At 40.8% G+C, this 18,992-nt stretch overlaps 1 protein-coding gene across 1 annotated transcript in view; it reads right to left on the reverse strand.

Moving 5' to 3' along the window:
* The window catches only part of FBXL13 (F-box and leucine rich repeat protein 13), a gene marked incomplete at both ends in the record, with an annotated part of 167,695 nt that overhangs the window by 143,349 nt on the left and 5,354 nt on the right, over nucleotides 1-18,992 (reverse strand). The window contains 2 exons of the mRNA XM_079785446.1: nucleotides 8,225-8,315; nucleotides 8,774-8,877. Coding sequence (XP_079641572.1) covers nucleotides 8,225-8,315; nucleotides 8,774-8,877 — 195 coding nt within the window. The remainder of the gene's footprint in view (nucleotides 1-8,224; nucleotides 8,316-8,773; nucleotides 8,878-18,992) is intronic.

Below are 18,992 nucleotides of genomic sequence, written 5' to 3' on the forward strand. Positions count from 1 at the left end.
TGACCGGTCGCTATGATGCACACTGACCACCAGGGGGCAGATGCTCAACGCAGGAGCTGCCCCCTGGTGGTCAGTGGGAGTGCCGCTCAGCCAGAAGCCAGGCTCACGGCTGGCGAGGGCAGCGGCCCTGGCAGGAGCCTCTCCCGCCTCCAAGGCAGTCCGACATTCCCCAAGGGCTCCCGGACTGTGAGACAGTGCAGGCCAGACTGAGGGACCACCCCCGCAACCCCGAGGGCACGAAGTTTCATGCACCAGGCCTCTAGTTACTAATAATTGTTTAATGTCATCTAATACCCACTCCATGTCCAAATCTTTGGAATGGTTCTCCCAAAATGTCTTATACATTTACTAGAGGCCCAGTGCATGAAAATTTATGCACTGGAGGGGGGTCCCTCAGCCCAGCCTGCCCCCCTCACAGTCCGGGAGCCCTCAGGGGCAGGAGGTGACCTGGCCATCAGGGGAAGGCAACGCCCCATCACACCTCTGCTGCTGCCACTGCCAGCAGTGCAAGCCTCGGCCAGGCCTGGTTACCTGAGCCTCAGGTAGCCCTGGGTGGCTGGGCAGCCGCCATCCAAGGCTTGCCTGTGCCTCAGACCAGCCCTGAGCGGCTTGGGGGCTTAGGGGACTGGGGGACTCCAGAGGCAGGTGCCCGGCCTTGCCACGTGCCTGCCGCCCCGACAGAGCTGAGGGGACTGGGTGCCGCCATCTTGTGGCTGTGGGCGCTGCCATCTTTGAGGGTGTGACCGTCAATTAGCATATTCCCTCCTTATTGGCTGTGGGCGCCACTATCTTTGCCACAGCATCAATTAGCATATTCCCTCTTTATTAGATAGGATGTTCAAACTAGGATCTAAACAAGGAACACATACTTGCATTGACAACTCAGTTTATGTGAGGAATTTACCACCTTTTTTTCTTTATTATCCTTTTCTGAATTTTTCAACATTTAATGAATATTAGGGTCAAGGAAAGGATGGTCCCAGCCTAAATCTAATGAATTCAGTTATCTAAGCATTTCTAATTAATTTTTTTAAAAAAGGTCTAGAAGTCAATTTAGATATTTTTGTTTTGAATTTGTTTTGACAAGATGAAGAAATTTTCTTCTATGATCTGAAAGAATGACTAGGATGGAAGAGGGAAGCCACAAGGCATCTTAGCCCCTTGGACTGGGATTCTGAGCCTTAAGGAAGAAGATACTATAGACAAAAATCCGAACGAACTGTTCCCAGGAGGCCCACGGCACTATTTGTGCAACACAAGTAAGGAAAGGTATTTCCCCACTTCTGTAGAGCACACACAATACAGAGCCATCAAATATCACGTGATTTTAAATTTTAAAAGTTCTAAATAATGTGATAAAAATATCACAAAAAGCCTTACATTGTGACAAATTTTGAAATACAATCCAATAAATTAAAATTTTATCAAGAAGCACTTCATTTCACAGCTGGTAGCAAAATGAATTGAAAGTTTTAAGTTCTTGCCACACAGCGGTACTATTTTGACAGATAAACAAATTTGACTTCAGTCCTGAAGTGCAAGTTTGACTTAGAAGTCTTCAAAAAAGTATCTTGTCAAAGCGATCACTGTGTATGGTTTGAGCAGAGCAGAGAGCCCAGAGAAAGGGGCACTATTTTGGCATCTTCGGGATTTGTGGTTGAAGGAGCCTGGACCGCACCTCGGTCACACACCCAAGCTCCCAGGAAGTCTAGAGCAGCAGCTAAGGCTCCACCCTCAGATGGCTTCATGGGTTCGGGACAGAGATACTGAAGGGGAATTCTTGAATTCACGAGGGACTGCTTTGGGATTTCCAGAAACAACTGGTTGGAATTTTAAGAGGAACCCAATCTCCTGTATTATGAAGATACGGACAAGAGAAAGTGAAGTTTGGAATGTTACTATCAACACTATGCTACTTGTATCCCAGGCTGATGAGACCAGAGGAAATTTTGTAATAAATGAAAAGATAATGAAAAACAATTAGAAATCATGAATTACAGCAACTGAATTTATGGCTCTTGGATAAGGTGACCAGATGTCCCTCTTTTGGCGGGACAGTCCCGATTTTTAACAATTTGTCCTGCGTCCCACACGTTTTAAAAAAGTCCCGATTTTTGGAAAGAATGCACGACAAGCTAGGGAATGGTGGGAGGACGGGAAGGGAATATACGGTTTTCGGCGGCCATGTGGCTATTTAGCCAGGATATGAGTTTTATATTATTTTGTTAATTTTATAATGTTAAACTTTAATAATAACAAATAATTGTTGAGAACTGCTTATCAAAGTTCGCATTGTTGATCAGTTGTTAGAATTCTACCACCATTGTTTGGACTTAATGAACAATGGCATTTTTTGGGATTGGCGACGACAAAAACATTTTGTAACTGTCTCTCAGACGATACACATCATACTGCGTGCTAGTAAGCTAGTTAAACAAGTGATGTCATTACAAATCAGCTATTCAGATAATTTAGGTAAGTAATTTATTTATTTATTTCATAAATACATAAATTTTCTTGAATTTAGCAGACAGTACTCGTATTATTTATATTTTATAGTGGCGGCGAAAAGTCTAGCGCCGGCCTTGAAAGTGACACGACTTACGTTACAGCAAATTCAGAGGAAAAATAATACAAGTTACTATTGTTATTATTTAGAAAAAATATATAGGATTAAAATCATTTTTAAAATATAGTTACTTTATAACAATCAAATTAATTTAATTTATAAACTAACAATAAAATATGTTCATGGAATTATGTACCTACTTACTGTGTTTTTAAGCAATATGTATATAATAATTTATAATATAATTATAAATTATTTTTTTTTTTAGATTTTTAACATAATGAGTAAGAAAAGAGGATGCAAATTCAATGATGATCTAAGAAGTGAATTTCCTTTTATTAAAAAAACCAAAAGCGATTACAATATAGACCAAATTTTTAATCAAGAAACACCCCCCCCCCCCAACCGAAACCTGTTTGGCTCAGTGGATAGAGCGTCGGCCTGCGGACTGGAAGGTCCCAGGTTCGATTCCGGTCAAGGGCATGTACATTGGTTGTGGGCACATCCCCCGGTTGGGGGTGTGCAGGAGGCAGCTGGTCGATGTCTCTCTCTCATCGATGTTTCTAGCTCTCTATCCCTCTCCCTTCCTCTCTGTGAAAAATCAATAAAATGTATTTTTTTTAAAATGACACCCCCCCATCCCCCACCCCGGTCAATGGTGTCCCGCTTTACCAATGTTAAAATCTGGTCACCTTACTCTTGGATGTCAGTAGTAATTTGCCCCATTAATTTTTAACTTTGTAAGACACTGTGCATTTATTATATATAAGAAAATGGCTATAATTTAAATAATACCTATAGAAAAGGTTTACTTCTATAATATTTGAGGTATCTAGTATAATATGAGGAATCTGGTAAGACTCAAATGAAAAATAAATGTAAGTCATTCATTACCACTAAAACTGCATTACAAGAAATGTTAAAGGGAATTCATTAAGAGGAAAAGAAAAGGTCAAAACTATAAATAAGTACTTCTTGCAATTTTAATTGTTTCATGCTAGATTTATAAGTAGTTGGTCTGCTACCTTTACTATATGTTTGCCTTTACTAGTGAGATTTTATTTTCTTTCATATAATTTCTTAATTTTTTTAAATATGTTTTTATTGATTTCAGGGAGAGGAAGGGAGAAAGAGAGAGAGAGAGAAAAAGAGAGAGAGAGAGAGAGAGAGAGAGAGAGAGAGAGAAACATCAATGATGAGAGAGAATAATTAATCAGCTGCCTCCTGCATGCCCCCCACTGGGGATCGAGCCCACAACCTGGGCATGTGCCCTGAATAGGAATTGAACCGTGATCTGGTTCATGGGTCGATGCTCAACCACTGAGCCACACTGGCCAGGCAAGTTTCTTAATTTTTGATCTTCTACAAATTTTTTAAAGAGACTTTAATGCCCAGCAGGCTTTTGTGCATGGAGAGAAACACTCATTGCTATTAGTATGTTAGTGCTCTATTTAATAAACAGATTTAAATAAATACAACTTCGAAAAACTAAATTTTCTTAAACATGTAAATGTTTATAACAAATTTTATTAAATAAAATCCCTGAAACAATTTAAAGTAAATTAAAAACTTACAAAAATGCCATACACAGCAGATAAACATACATAAATGCCATATCATTCATTAAATATGATTACTTATTTTACACTTAAATTTATCCTAATAGTAAACAACATGAATCTAGTTCATATCTTAATTATTTCTACACATCTTTATTTTTATTTCTTCTAGGTTACAGTAATACTTATTTTGATGCCTTCTCAGGAAATAATAATCTACTCAACCTCAAAAAAAAAGGAATACTTTTATAAACCAGCAAGAGTAGATGTGGTTATCAACCAGTTGATTCTTGTTTGGGGCACAGGATTTGTCTGTCTCTCCCAAATGGTTAAAACCCCAGTTTCCTTTCATAATTAAACGATGTTTGTTACATCAGTAAGACCTTTTTTTTTTTTTTTTTTTACCTTTTAAGTCAACATCTTTCATTTGGACTTTAGGATTTCATTACACAATGCTCCGTGTGATAACATTTTAATGTGTGAGAAAAGCAAGAAGCAGAAGGCAATATATTGTCTGCTATTTCCATGTAAGAAGTCAGAGGGGCGGAGAATACAGTGTATTTGCTAGTATTTTTCAAAAAGAAGCAATGGAAGGAGATAAGCTAAAAACTTCAAAAATTGGTCACCTAGAGAAAGGGAGGAAATAGGGAGGATAGAGAGGCAGAAATGCAAGCAATATTTCTCTGGATATTCCTCATTTTATTGTTTTGATTTTGCACCATGTAATGTTACACATCATTAAAAGAAAAGGTGACCTTCAGTACCAAAAAAAAAAAAAGAATTAATTTAGGTAAAAAATTAATTTTTTACTGAAAATACCTGGTAGGAAATATACATCTTCAAGGCAAAAATAATTGCATATTTCTTAAACTGAGGTAGTTTTATTGTTAGTGGCCTTGTGGCATTATTATTCTGAAATAAAAATATTCCATTGAAGGATAAAAAATATTACATTGAAGAATAAAGCTAAATGAGGAATTATATTAATGTTTGTAAGTATCAAGATTCATTAAGCCGAAACCGGTTTGGCTCAGTGGATAGAGCGTCGGCCTGCGGACTAAAAGGTCCCAGGTTCGATTCCGGTCAAGGGCATGTACCTTGGTTGCGGGCACATTCCCAGTAGGGAGTGTGCAAGAGGCAGCTGATCGATGTTTCTCTCTCATCGATGTTTCTAACTCTCTATCCCTCTCTCTTCCTCTCTGTAAAAAATCAATAAAATAAAATAATTTTTTAAAAAAAGATTCATTAAAAGTGGGTCAGCCGGACCAGGGGATGCACTAGGAAGAACACAACACCCCCAATGCAGCCTTCTTGTCACCAAGAGGAAAAACAGGGGGGAAAGAACGTGAATATTGTGTAGGTCTAAGTACAACTTGCAGGAAATACAAGATACAGAACAAATGAAATGACGCCGGAGGAAACCATGAGAATGTGGGACATTTCACATGACACATTATCTGTCTTATTCAATAAATGACATGGGAAAAAATAAGAACGAATGATTGTAGCTGCATAACAGCCAAGCCAATATGTGGACCCTGTATGGATTTCAACTTAGAGCGATAAGTAAAAAGGCACTTTTGAGAATTAGGGACACCCTAATATGGACTGAATATAGAATTTATATATCAGAATACAATCAGCACTGGATTATATTCAGGAATGATTGCCAATTTCATTAGGTAGACAATGGCACTGTGGTACGTAATCTAAAAATCTCATTTCCTGTTAGAGATGCACACTGAAGTATTTACTGGTAAAATAATATAATTCCTCGGATTTGCTTTCTAATGCTCCAGCAAAAAAGGGTAAGGGGAAATAATGAGCAAGAATGGCAAAATGTTGATTATTGTGCAGCTGTATGGTGGCATTCTCTCTACTTTTGTGTTATGCTTTGTGTTAAAGATTTTTTAATGTTATAGATGCCTTTTCTCCTTATAATTAGTAAGCCCATCTGGAAATGTCATTTCCTACGAAATGAGAATCAAGTCTGTGAAGTTAGTTTCCTTCTTACAATGGTTGATCCTTTCATCTTGGGACAAAGTTAAACTATATATCTACTGTTATGAGAACATTTCCTACTTTTCCTATAACTATTTGACTTACAGTTTCCTGTAGTAAATCTTCTCTGTTTTCATAAACAGAAACAAATATATATATTTATAAATAGGCACATACAGACAGCCCTTGTTGTGCTGGACTGTGTAGTGTGAGACCATAAAAATGACTGCCTGCTGAAAGCATGCAAAGCAATATTAATAATCAATATTGTAGCCTTTAAAATGTTTTTTCAAAACATTAAACACTCTATTACTGGCAGTTATTACTGTATAAAAGAGAAATTAAAAAGGAAAGCTAATATTTACAATATATAATTTAAAATACTAAAAACATTGCAAATTAGTGTCTTATCTCTTTGTTTAAAAAATACTTTTCAATTTTCGCTGACGGTGAAGAAGAAATGAATTAATCTATAGCCAACTTAGGGTAAGCTTTCTACCTAGAAATCCAAGGCATCTGGAGATTTACATTTTGCAAAGTCACATCTAGTTTCCATTTTTCCTAACTTAGGATATGAAGTGGGCATCTTTCCTATGTCTTGGTGAACTGTCATACTCCTTTCTAAGTCAGGATCAGCTCCCAACATTTTTTCCTCTGTGCTTTCAACATCATGAAATACTTCTGAGAATTGCTTTTTAATAAAACTTTGTTTGAAGTAGCTTTAGTGTCTATTGGAATTCTGTGCATTTTTTTAAAATTCTCTATAGGCTTTTATCTAGACATTGGACACAATCTAATTGCATTTTATAAGATTGCTTTCAAAATACTGACAATGAGGTTTACCCCTCTAGATCAGTCGTTTTTAACACTTTCAGTATCTTATAAGCAATGGTTCTCAAGCTTTTTTTCAAGTGACATTCTACTCAAAGCAGAACTATTCTAGTGGGTAAGGGGTGAGGATGGGGGATCATCTGGGTCTCCCCCTCAGCTCCTGAGGTTGCCCCCGAACATCTCCAGGAACTTGGTTTTCAGTTGTCTGCACTCACAGTAGATCAGAGGTCTGTGTTTGATAAAGTCAAGTCATTAAGACACCACACACCATGATGCAGATCAATAAGAATCAGACATATTGGTTCTTCCCAGTATATTGGTGCCTCAGAATCACCTCAGGCCTGGCAGAAATATCCCACCCCTCCATTTCTGTCCCTCTGTTGCAGACCAATGATTAGGATCAATGGTTGGTGTTACTCTCTGCCCAGTCTTCTAAATGATGCTTCAGATTGTTCCTGGCTCTTGCCACCCACCTTGACTGTGGCTTTCATTTCACTTATCAATGCTCAACTTCACCAGCCACTCCCCAGCCCTGCCTATGCTTACTGAGACATCAGCCTGGGATCTGGAGGTCTCACATGTGGTCCCGCACACATCCAGTTTGTGTCAGTATTTCTCTCCCCACATGCCTTCTGCTATTTTAGCCTCTTTTAGATGCACAGTCTTTGTTCTAAAAGCATCCATGTCCTGAATTACTTCCCTGCCCTCTTTACAGGATCAAAAACAGCTGTTGGAGCTGGTTGTTCCTTTCATTAACAACTGGCCTGGCTTTTAACTTAGATCTCGTTGGCCATATCTTTATGAGCATAATTCCTGAGCAGATGGCAGGGAGAATGAAGGGGGGTGGAATACAGAAAAAAGTAGATTAGGAAGGAAAGAAAATATCCTCCTTTAAAGCATTTCACCACACTATTTTTATCATTATAAAAATGCAAGAGAGGAGGTGAAAGAGAAGTGGTAAAGGGGAAATTTAATATAAAAGTTTTATCAGAAAGAGGGAGAAGAAATGCCTGTCTCAATGCTTCGTGGAAATTTGGAGGGGGAGGGGGTGTTACTATGAGTGTGCCTATGTGTATGTGTATGTGTCTCCGTGTGTGTGTGTGTGTGTGTGTGTGTGTGTGTGTGTGTGTGTTGCCCCATCAATTCTGCCCCCAATTGCAGAATCAGTCTGCTCTCACGCCACTTTTAAAATCTAAATTGTATTGGAAAATTTCCATCAAAACTTAAAAAATATATTTTAGAATGCTTGATTACTAATCCTTACCAGCTGATCATCCAATCCAAAAAGTTGTTCCAAGTAAGTTTCAGATAATCTCCGAATTTTGGGTTTCATTGATGGATCAATGCACATATCCCTTTAATAATAAAACACAGTCAAAAATTAATTTCATTTTATAGTAGTTAGTTCCATAATTAAATCATTGGCTATTTAGATGGAGTGTATGGGAGGGGAAGGAAGAGACAGGTCCCTGGGGAGAAGCATAGCAGAACCACCAGGAGGGCTTTTTCAAACTACCTCCCCGTCAAGATTTTGTGGCTTCCCCAGGATGGCACGCCGCCCTTTCCTCGTGTCCAACCTGAAATAAACAGCCCTAGAGCACAAAGTACTGATGAAAACACTATTTCTCAAGGTGAGAACCAGTGGGCAAATGGTTCCTTTCAAAGCCCTTACGGACTTAAACGCTTGTGGAGGGATTCTTTAACAATCTTGAGATTGGAAGCATTCATTAGCAAGACCTTTTTTGATACTATACAATGAGCATTTATTTTACCTTCAAAATGCCTCCCTACCACAAATCAAAGCAAGACTCACCAGAGAAGACTTTCAAGGCCATTTTTCATTATAATGATGATCATTTCCTCTAAAAACCTCAGCGGGTCCTGAGGACATGTAACAAGCAGACCACACAACAGAACCTGGGGAAAGGAAATGGAATCCGTGTTTCTGGATCTGCATGTTCTCAGAGCAACAGATAGACCCCTCAGACAACTACAAAGTCAAGTAATATGACGGTTGTAAGTATGCATGCTTTATAGATACCCCTCCATATTTATTCAGCGTTAATATTGTGCAAAGTCGGACCAAAATGCAGTTTACCTTTACTCTCTTTTAAAATTTATCATAAATTACACAATAGAGTCCCTGCACAGTGTTTTCATTAGGTGAGAAGTGCTTTATAGACAAATTGAAGACATCGTTGTGATTCTTCAGATCAGTGGTTTCCACCCTTTTGAAGTATGAGGAAGTCCTTTTTAAAGTAAAAAATTCCTCAGAGCCAACCACAAAAATGATTGAGAAAATCCACCATCAACATTTACTGTGGGGTCTGGTCAAGATGGTGGCTCAGGTAAATGCGATACTTGGAAAGTCCCACAGCAACATCAAAATTACAATTAAACTACAGAACAACCATCATTCAGAACAGCCTGAAATCTAACCGAACAGAAATCCTATAACTAAGGAGATAAAGAAGACGCAGCCTGGCCCTGGCCAGGTGGCTCAGTTGATTAGAGCATCGTCCCAATACGCCAAGGTTGCAGGTTCCATCTCAGGTTAGGTTACATACAAGAAGCAACCAATGAATGCATAAAGAAGTGGAACAACAAAATTGATGTCTGTCTTCTCTCTCTCTCTCTCTTTCTCTCTCTCTCTCTCTCTCTCTCAAAACTAGTAAATAAATTTTTTTTAAAGTCGCATGGAGACTGGTTAGGAAGGGTGGAGGGGCAGTGAGTGGAATGTGTGTTGGTTAAAAACTGAGCGGGGTATCTCAGCTGCAGAGGTCCCCTCTGAGGAGTGATGGCTCCCAGCCCCACACCAGGCTCCCCCAGTCTAGGGTTCCAGTGCTGGGAAGAGAATCCCTGTACCTTCTGGCAGTGAAAAGCAGTGGGGATTGCGGCTGAGTGAAAAGGAGGCCTGCTGGAGTCCCAGGCATTCCTCTTAAAGGGCCCACATGAGAAGGTAAAGTACTGCATGGGCAATACAGTTAACAATAACTATGTATGGTGTCAGATGGATACCAGATTTATCAGGATGATCACTTCATAAGTTATATAAGTGTCTAATCATGGGGCGGTATACCTGAAACTAATATAATATTATATGTCAACTATAATTGAAAAACAAAGTATTTTTTAAAATGTGCGAATTCAAGAAGTCTTTTTGAAATGTTTTTGTATTTTATCATTCACAACATCTACAGACACATCGATTGGTTGCCTCCTGCATGCACCCTGACAAAGCCAGGGATCAAACCTACAACCCAGGTATGTGTCCTTGACTGAGTGCTTGGGCTGACTCTCTAACCACTGAACAACACCGGCCCGGGCTATGGACTATATATTTGAAAACCTGTGGCATGGTTGACTTACTAGATCTAAGGATATGTTTAAAGCACATGGAACTCAGAAAGCTGCTGCCATAATATTTTCCTATTGACGTTCTCCCCAAAGAAGCAGCTTTGGTGAGATATACAAAATTATTTTTTGAGACAGAGAAAAAGGTTTACTGCACACAGCACATGGGAATCACCTGTAATCCTCCTGAGACATTCTCTTTGCTTTCCCTTTACTGTCTCCAGTGGGGTGGGGTGGAGGGCTTTCTTTGGCCCTTCTTCCAACTGTAGCCTCTTCTTGCTAGCTTTTTTACTCCTCCTCTCTCTCATGAACAAAATAATTTCACTTCTTGAGTCATGCACAGTTCTTCCCACCTCCACTGGACAAGTGTCAGCAGATCCTTAGGCTCCCAAAAGTCCTCACAGTATTCCTCCAAAAAGAAAAGGGTAGTGTATCCTAACTGAACCCTGCACAACATTTCCCACTTAGCTCCATGAACCCTCTTAGTGTGCAGCCTGCAGGCTAAAATCCAGCCCTTAAGATTATGGACAAAATGGTAAGACCCGGATGTCTCTCCCTCTGCCTCCTCACCTAGCCCCACCACTGCTCACAGTGAGCCCTTGCCATTCGCAGACTAACTTCTCCCCCAAACCTAGAGCATATATTTGCACAGGAGATCAGGGGTTCTCACCACAGCTGCAAGCTACACTGAATAGTCTTCTGTTACCAAAGGGACGAAGTCTTCTATCACATGGAGGCCAGACTTCAGACAGCCCCCTGAATAGCTCTGATGAAAAGTCATCTGCCCTCTTGCACTTGTGTGCCTGGGTCCCCCTCGCGCTGAGTTTCTGTACTCCCTGCTCCGCGCTCCCTCCTCCATCCTATTCTGGCACCTTGAGGACCTCAGAATCACCTGGGGAGTGATTTGGTCTCTAAGATCGGGGCCTAGGAACCTATGTGTTTATTAGATTCAGGGTGATTCCAACCTAAATGCATTCTATAGTCTGAAAATTAGTCCTTCATGGAATTCGCCTTTAATGTGAATTTTTAAGAAAGTTGGGATCTGATTAATGAATATGAGAAACTGCTTATTTTTTCACATTTCCACGCTCATAGATCAGAAAACTACATTTCCTGAAAAGCTAACTTGCAGAAGTCTATCAGGTTGAAAGGATAAGTCTCTGAAATGCTAATAAAGCCATATGGAACCAGCATAGTTCAAATGCTCACTTTTATAAGAAATCTCACTGTTCATAGTTTCCCACTAGGCAAAATAAAGTAGCCTAAAGTTTTATATATTACTAGTGGCCCGGTGCATGAAATTCGTGCACATTAAAAGGGGGACCCAGAGTCAAGTCCCTGCCCACCCACATGCACCTCAAAATCGCATTAGACCCAGACCCAGCCGCGCCCCCCGCCCCTTTGGGCTAGATCCAGACCCAGCCAGTCCCACCCTTGTCAAGCCCCACCAGGCAGGGGGCATAGCCTCAGGTCCCCTGGCCCAGCACCAGGACAGGGGGCGTGGCCTGAGGTCCCCCAGATGGGGCAGGGGGCATGCCTTGAGGTCCCCTGTCAAGCCCCGCTGGGTGGGGGGCATGGTCTGAGGTTCCCCGTCAAGCCCTGCCAGGCAGGGGGGCACAGCATCAGGTCCCCCATCAAGCCCCACTGGCAGGGGGGCGCAGCCTCAGGTCCCCTGTCAAACCCCGCTGGGCGGGGGGGGGTGCAGCCTGAGTTCCCCTGGCCTGGCGCTGGGGCGGGGGGAGCAGCCTGAGGTCCCCTAGCCCACAACCAGGACAGGAAGCGCACCTTGAGGTTCCCTGTCAAGCCTCATGGGGGCAGGGGAGGGCGTAGCCTCAGGTTCCTGCTGATTGATCGTAAAGGCTCCTTAAGGGAACTTGGCCTCAGCTGTGGGTGCAGCCATCTTTGTGATGGAGTGATGGTCAATTAGCATATCCCCACTTTATTAGATAGGATTGTGTGAACTGTGCTTAGCTACATGCCAATAAGAAATATAGTTAGTAACTTAATAGCTTTTTTTCTGCTTACTGAAAATAAAAATCACAAAACCATTAGCTTGGTCTTCATAAGCAGAGGTGAAACATGCAAAAATTCCCAAAAGATGATGTTTGACTCTCAGAAATATTTTTAATATATTTTTATTGATTTCAGAGAGGAAGTGAGAGGGAGAGAGAGATAGAAACATCAATGATGAGAGAGGATCATTGATCGGCTGCCTCCTGCACACCCCCCACTGGGGATCGAGCCCACAACCTGGGCATGTGGCCTTGACCAAAATTGAACCCGGGACCTTTCAGTCCACAGGCTGATGCTCTATCCACTGAGCCAAAACAGCTAGGGCGACTCTCAGAAATATTAATCAAGGCTTTATTATTGCCCATTTTCTTAGTAAAAACTTACACAATCAAGGACAAAAAAGACCATGACTTAATTATCCAGATTGGCTTTATCAAGCTTGTAAATTCACAAAACAATTGTGCAATCCTCAACTTTCTTTTGGCTCTGCCTCCCTAATCTCAGTCCCCAATATTTTTCAAATATTCTGAAAGCTGTCTAGGTACTGATGACAAATGTGGGTTAATCCAGGACAGTTGTGTCTACTTTCCACTACTACCCATCTTTCAAGGAGCAAGATGATGCTGTGGGTAGAGTCCACTGGGTTTAAATCCTGGATATGCAATCTTCTAATGTGTAACCTCTGACAAGTTACTTCTCTGTCCCTCTGTTTCCTTAACTACATAGGGGATAATGAAGGTACACATTCCATATAACTATAATGAGAATTGAATGAATTAATATATGTAAAGTACTTTGAAGAGTGTCTAGCACAAACTAAGTCCTTAATGGATAATAATGATAGCAAGCCATCATCATTATTTTTTTATTAATATATTTTATTGATTTTTTACAGAGAGGAAGGGAGAGGGATAGAAAGCTAGAAACATCGATGAGCGAGAAACATCGACCAGCTGCCTCCTGCACATCCCCCACTGGGGACGTGCCCGCAACCAATGTACATGCCCTTGACCGGAATCGAACCTGGGACCTTTCAGTCCACAGATCGATGCTCTATCCACTAAGCCAAACCAGTTTCGGCCATCATCATTATTTTTAACCATTCCACTACTAATTACCACTACCATTAGAGGAAAAGACTTGGACAAAGAGAAAAGAAATTTAAAAACATTCCCTTGTATCATTCAAAGGCCAATGTGAAGACAGAGAGAGACGGACTTTATACCAACTCTAATGGAAAAGATTAGGACAAATGCATTTGGGAGGAAATGGTTGGGAGAGAAAACTTGATAGAACAATAGTTTAGATATAAATAACAAGATAGTAACTGTCTATTAGAACTATGGGTAGATACACAACACTTAAGAGAGCAAGTCTTATCTTTGAAGCTACTCAGATAAACATAGTCAAATCTGCTAAAGGCCTAAATAGCAATACAGAAAATACTTGGCCCATGAGAGTAGAGATAAAAGTAATTACCAAATGCTTGTGGGGTCCTCAGCAGTTGGAGAATCTTCCAACTGGCAAGGAGAGGACAGGGGGCTTTCTCTTGGCAAGAGCAAAGCCTTGGGCTCAGACCAATTTGACTGGGGTGAAGGATGAATGTAAGACAGGAGCAGGCAGAGCCACACTGTGGAAAAGCCAGAACCTGGGACTGGTCCTCCGTTAGACCCAACAGGTCACTCATGATCAAACCCCAGCAAGATCATTCACAAGGCCAAAGGTCACAGGTCGCCGTACCTCAGAGAGTCACCGTTCAGTTTGTTTCCAAGATTCAACTAGGATGGCCTTGACTTTTAGAGGTTGTATTCTTGCTTCTGGACTTCATAGATGAGACGAAGAAGGGCTCAGTGATTCACAGAGCCAGGGATTTTGAAACTACAAACCCCGGGGCTCCTCCCTTACCCATACCCTGCACTCACACAAAGTTGTGTGCATGTGTATCTTCCTCCAGAAGTTCGAGGGGTTTTTTTGTATGCTATTTATCTGGAAATACTTTATTCATATGCAAACCCAGAAACACATTCTTCTTTTTTTCCCCCCATTAACATTAAACTTTTATTGTTGAAAGTATTACATATGTCCCCATTTTCCCCCCATAACCCCTTCTAGCCCTACCCTGCCCCCAACCCCAGGAAATTCTTTTAAATAGGTGGTGGAATAATCAACATATAGTTTGCCCCTTGTTTTTTCTTTTTTTAGGTGAGGATGCATTTAGAAATGCAATATCAGAATCACACAGTTATAGAAATCCCTTTACTTAGGAACAGGTTTATTCAAAGTCCCTTCTATCTCCCCACCCTCCCCAACACTCAAAACAAGTTCAAAGTGACATTTCACAACTGCTTGAGATCCCCATCTGTGGAAAAGTTGGAGTCCGCATGCTGTTTTTCTAGGGCAAAGCTTAATTTGTTTCTATGGAAGTAAGTTAAAAATTTGAAAATAAAGGGCTTGCTGTGTCTTGTCGACATTTAAATAGAGGGTGCCAGATTTTTATTTTAGAAACTCTATAACTGAAAGAATACTGAAGATTATTGAAAGGGGCCAACTGGTTTTAAGGCAGACTGGACAGGTGAGGGTTTGTAGTCTCTGTGGGGTGAGGAGAACAAGATAACAGAGTCTGATAGCAGCTAGACTGCCCCTGACCCAAAGGGGAGGCAGTTACCAGCTGTCTAATCTCTAGATAAGTGAACTGTTACTGGAGAAATAATAAATCATATACTCCGCAGGTTTGCCTCTAGAACTGCATCTATGACTTGATTGGCTGGGTTGAGAGAATTCAGTAAATACCGGCCTCAGGAGAAGTGACTACCTTCTAGCCCCAAGGTCCAGCAAAATTAGCTACTATAACCAGTTCCTTCTCTCCTACATTAGCTAGTGGTCCTTTGCTCATATATTCGGTAATTCCTGATTCTTACATATCTGGCAAATATTTGCAGCAACTAGTCCCTAAGGTGGGGTGCGGGGGGGGGGGGGGGGGGAGAGAAGAAACTAAAAAGACCTGCCCTAACCGGTTTGGCTCAGTGAATAGAGCATCGGCCTTTGCCCCAGGTTGAATTCCCAATCAAGGGCACATACCTCGGTTGCAGGCTCCATCCTCAGCCCCAGTGCGGGAGGCAACCTCAGTTAATGAGTCTCTCTCACCTGGATGTTTCTCTCTCTCTCTCTGTATCTCCCTCTCCCTTCTACTCTCTCTAAAAAAATCAATGAAAAAATATCCGCGGATGAGGATTAACAGAAAAATAAAATAAATTAAATTTAAGAAGAGACCTATAATAGAGTCTACGTGATTTAGAAATAAATAAATTTTTAAAACAAAGATTGGAAAAGTAATGATGAAAGAAACATAGAGCATAAAAACTGCATAACATCATAAAAATAAAAAATGTATTTATTTCTGAAAATAGAAAACTTTGTGTAAAATCATGATTTGTAATTTAAATATGCCCTCTGCTGGACAGATCTAGTTTTGCAAACTCTTTTATTTTTCCCTAGATGTTAAACCAAAATCTGAGCCAACAATTTGATGAGCTACTTTTTTACTCTCAGATACAATTGCATGAATAGCTGCTTAACCATTGTGTAGGCACTACACCGTAATGTCTCGCCCATCTTGGGTCCCTATGGGGCAGGCCTTGTTTGTAATCAGTGTGCTGATTTCTGCACAGTAAAAAAAAGAGGAAGACAGATTTCTAAATATTTTTGATGACCTACTGTCTGAAATTCTACCAACGGGGCTTCATTGTTTGAGCTGTTATATTAATTATATCTTTTAAAATTCAATGTCTTTTGAAAGAGATATCTCCAAGGAAGGTGATTCCAATTACAATATCCAAGAGCAACTCTGCTTTTATCTGTATTGTATTTTGGGATTCCCATGAGTTTTATTTTTATTTTATGAATAAAAATGGTGGGGTGAGTATCTCAGAGCTCTCAGAGAGAAATGAACACAGTGCGAGTGAGGAATCAGAAGGTAACCCCAGTTTTCCCACAGTTCTATCGGGTGCAGGCGCTGAGTGTCTACAGGCAGACATTTAAAAAAAAAAAACAACACTGAATTTCTAAAATATATTTTTCCTAAATCTTAAAATAACACATAGAAAGTATTTTATTGCTCAAATTCCCAAGTATTTAACCATTTAGTTCATTTATTTCAAATCTAAAATTAAACTTTACAAAAATACTCAACTCCAAGATTAAAAAAGAAAAGGCCATCCTCTATCTCTATGTTTATATCTTTTGTATAAACAATACATCCATGTTGTAGGAAAGCCATACCAGATACTGATGGTCTATGAGGGAAAAGACTAGCTTCCTGCAACACTGAAAACATGAACTATCAAGGAAGAAATTATTTCCTGACAGAGTCTGGATGACTGATCACAGTGGTTTGAAATTCACTTTTTAAATCAGAAAAAAATTTTTTTTAAAAAAAACCGCAAGTCACCAGGCTGGGGTGGCTCACTGGTTGAGCATCGGCCTATGAACCAGGAAGTCACGTCTTACAGGAGGCAGCCGATCAATGATTCTCTCTCATCGCTGATGTTTTATCTCTCTCCCCCTCTCCCTTCCTCTCTGAAATCAATAAAAATAAAATAAAAATGAAACTCATGGGAATCCCCAAATACAATACAGATAAAAGCAGAGTTGCTCTTGGATATTGTAAGATGGGTGTAGATGGGTGTGTAAATGGAAGAAGCGGAATTTTCTTCCTCCCCGTGCCTCTCCTCTACCTTAAATCTCTGGAATTCTGCTAAAAAAAATAAAAAGAAACAACTTCTACCAATATGCACTGTATGCAGTGAGCCGCACACAGGCTCAGCTGGAAGCTGAACCAGAGTGAGAGGGTTTTAGGAAGGTGCCAGCTGTGACAGAGGCCGGCCCAGGCCCATCAAGGAAACAGGATGTCCAGCGACCTCAGCCATATAAACAGAGGCGAAAGGGCTTTCGCCCCTGGGAGAGCAGAGCAGGCCTGCAACCCAGCCAGACAGCTGGCTACCTATGATGAGAAACAGCATTTCCCAGCATTTTCCCATGCTTTTATACTTCCGGTACTGTCTTTGTTTATTCCTAAAATTGATTTTCCTGAGGACACATTTTGTGATTTTCTTTTCCCATTTTTTCCTTTCACAGTTGCTTTCTCTCACTCTAGAAAATAAAGGCTTGTTTCTCATCCATCTGGAATCTTACTACAAGAAAACGGAGGCAGAAAGATTGAGAAACTTGTTCAAAACACACAACTAGAAATTGGCAAGCCAAGAATCAAACCTGGGCAATCTCATAGTAAAAAATGATCCCCTTGTCTTGCTTCAGATGCTTTAGGTTCCAAGTAATAAACCTCAACTCCCCATATATTGGCTCCTACAACTACGAATTCAAAAGATCAAGCTTGGGTTTGAGGCAGAATAGTAAGAAGCTAGGGAAATTCCTTGACATGTGGAATAAGGAAAACTGAGACAAAATCATTAAATGAGGCCAAACAATTTGAGCAATTTACAGCCAGCTAATGAATCACAAATTTTTATTTTCCCTATCTAAGGACACTAAGGAGCAAATGCTTTACACATTCCAGACAGTCCTGGGACAGAAGGGCCTGGGTCCTGGTGCCTCTTAGATGATGTTCTTTGAAAATAAAAGTAACCAGATAAAAACTCTGACCCCTCTATATTCACATTTTGATGAATCAACATATTGAAGGACATGTCTGGAAAGCTAATGAATATTCTGTTAAAACCTTCCCCTAAGACCTTTCCTAGAATTCCCACTGTTCAAAGAAAGATTTTTAAAAGCCTCAAGAAAAAGGACCCACTGTGTGCTCTCACTAGAGCATGCTCATGCCTTATATCTCTGCTTTCTTTCTCCTAAACTCTAATAGTCCCCATGAGACTTGCAACCAGGAGAACATTGGGCAGCAGGCAGCTCATCTTGGATTTACCCCCTGATCCTGTCTCCAAAGCCCCCCTTTTCTCTGACTTCCCAATGAGCTAACAGCAGCCCCATCTTGGCTCACTTCTTTCCTATGACATTTCTAGAGAGCCAAGGTCGCCCTGCCTAGACTCTTCTGTTACTTCTACCGTAAGCCTGTCCTTTGTGTCCCTGTCCCCAGCTTTAGTAAACGTACTCTCAAAATCTCCTGGACTTGTTGGTGAAATCTTTCCTACATGAAGTCAAGAACCCACATACTACAGACCAGCCCAAGGCAGATCCACTTCGGGCCCAGACCCCATGTGGTAGCAGGTTTAACCCACTGACTTACTGATGTCATTAGAAACCTGATTTCTTTCCATGTCCCCATGCTGCCTTCCTCAAAATCCACTTCACCCTAAAACCATCTCTCCTTGTGGACACAGGATCATTGCCAATGGCTCCCAGGGCTACATGTTTCCCCCATGAATATCCAGAGATGGTAAATCTCTATCCCAACAAGCAACCTGACCTAAATTGGCTTAGGTCACATCTTGCCCTTTCCCATGATCCTCACCACCACCCGCCATGGTCACAAACATTGTGGCCTAGAAAACTCAATGCACTGGTTGTGTAAGTTAATCAGACTCCAACCCCAGAGATACAAATAGTCAGTTTCCCTGAAGCACATGAGCTATGAGGGGAAAGGGTAGGTTATAAAATAAAAATGTAAGGAATATTAGGAAGAGAGAAGGGGGAAG

This window comes from Cnephaeus nilssonii, assembly GCF_951640355.1.
Source record: "Cnephaeus nilssonii genome assembly, chromosome: 12".
Classification (NCBI taxonomy): domain Eukaryota; kingdom Metazoa; phylum Chordata; class Mammalia; order Chiroptera; family Vespertilionidae; genus Cnephaeus; species Cnephaeus nilssonii.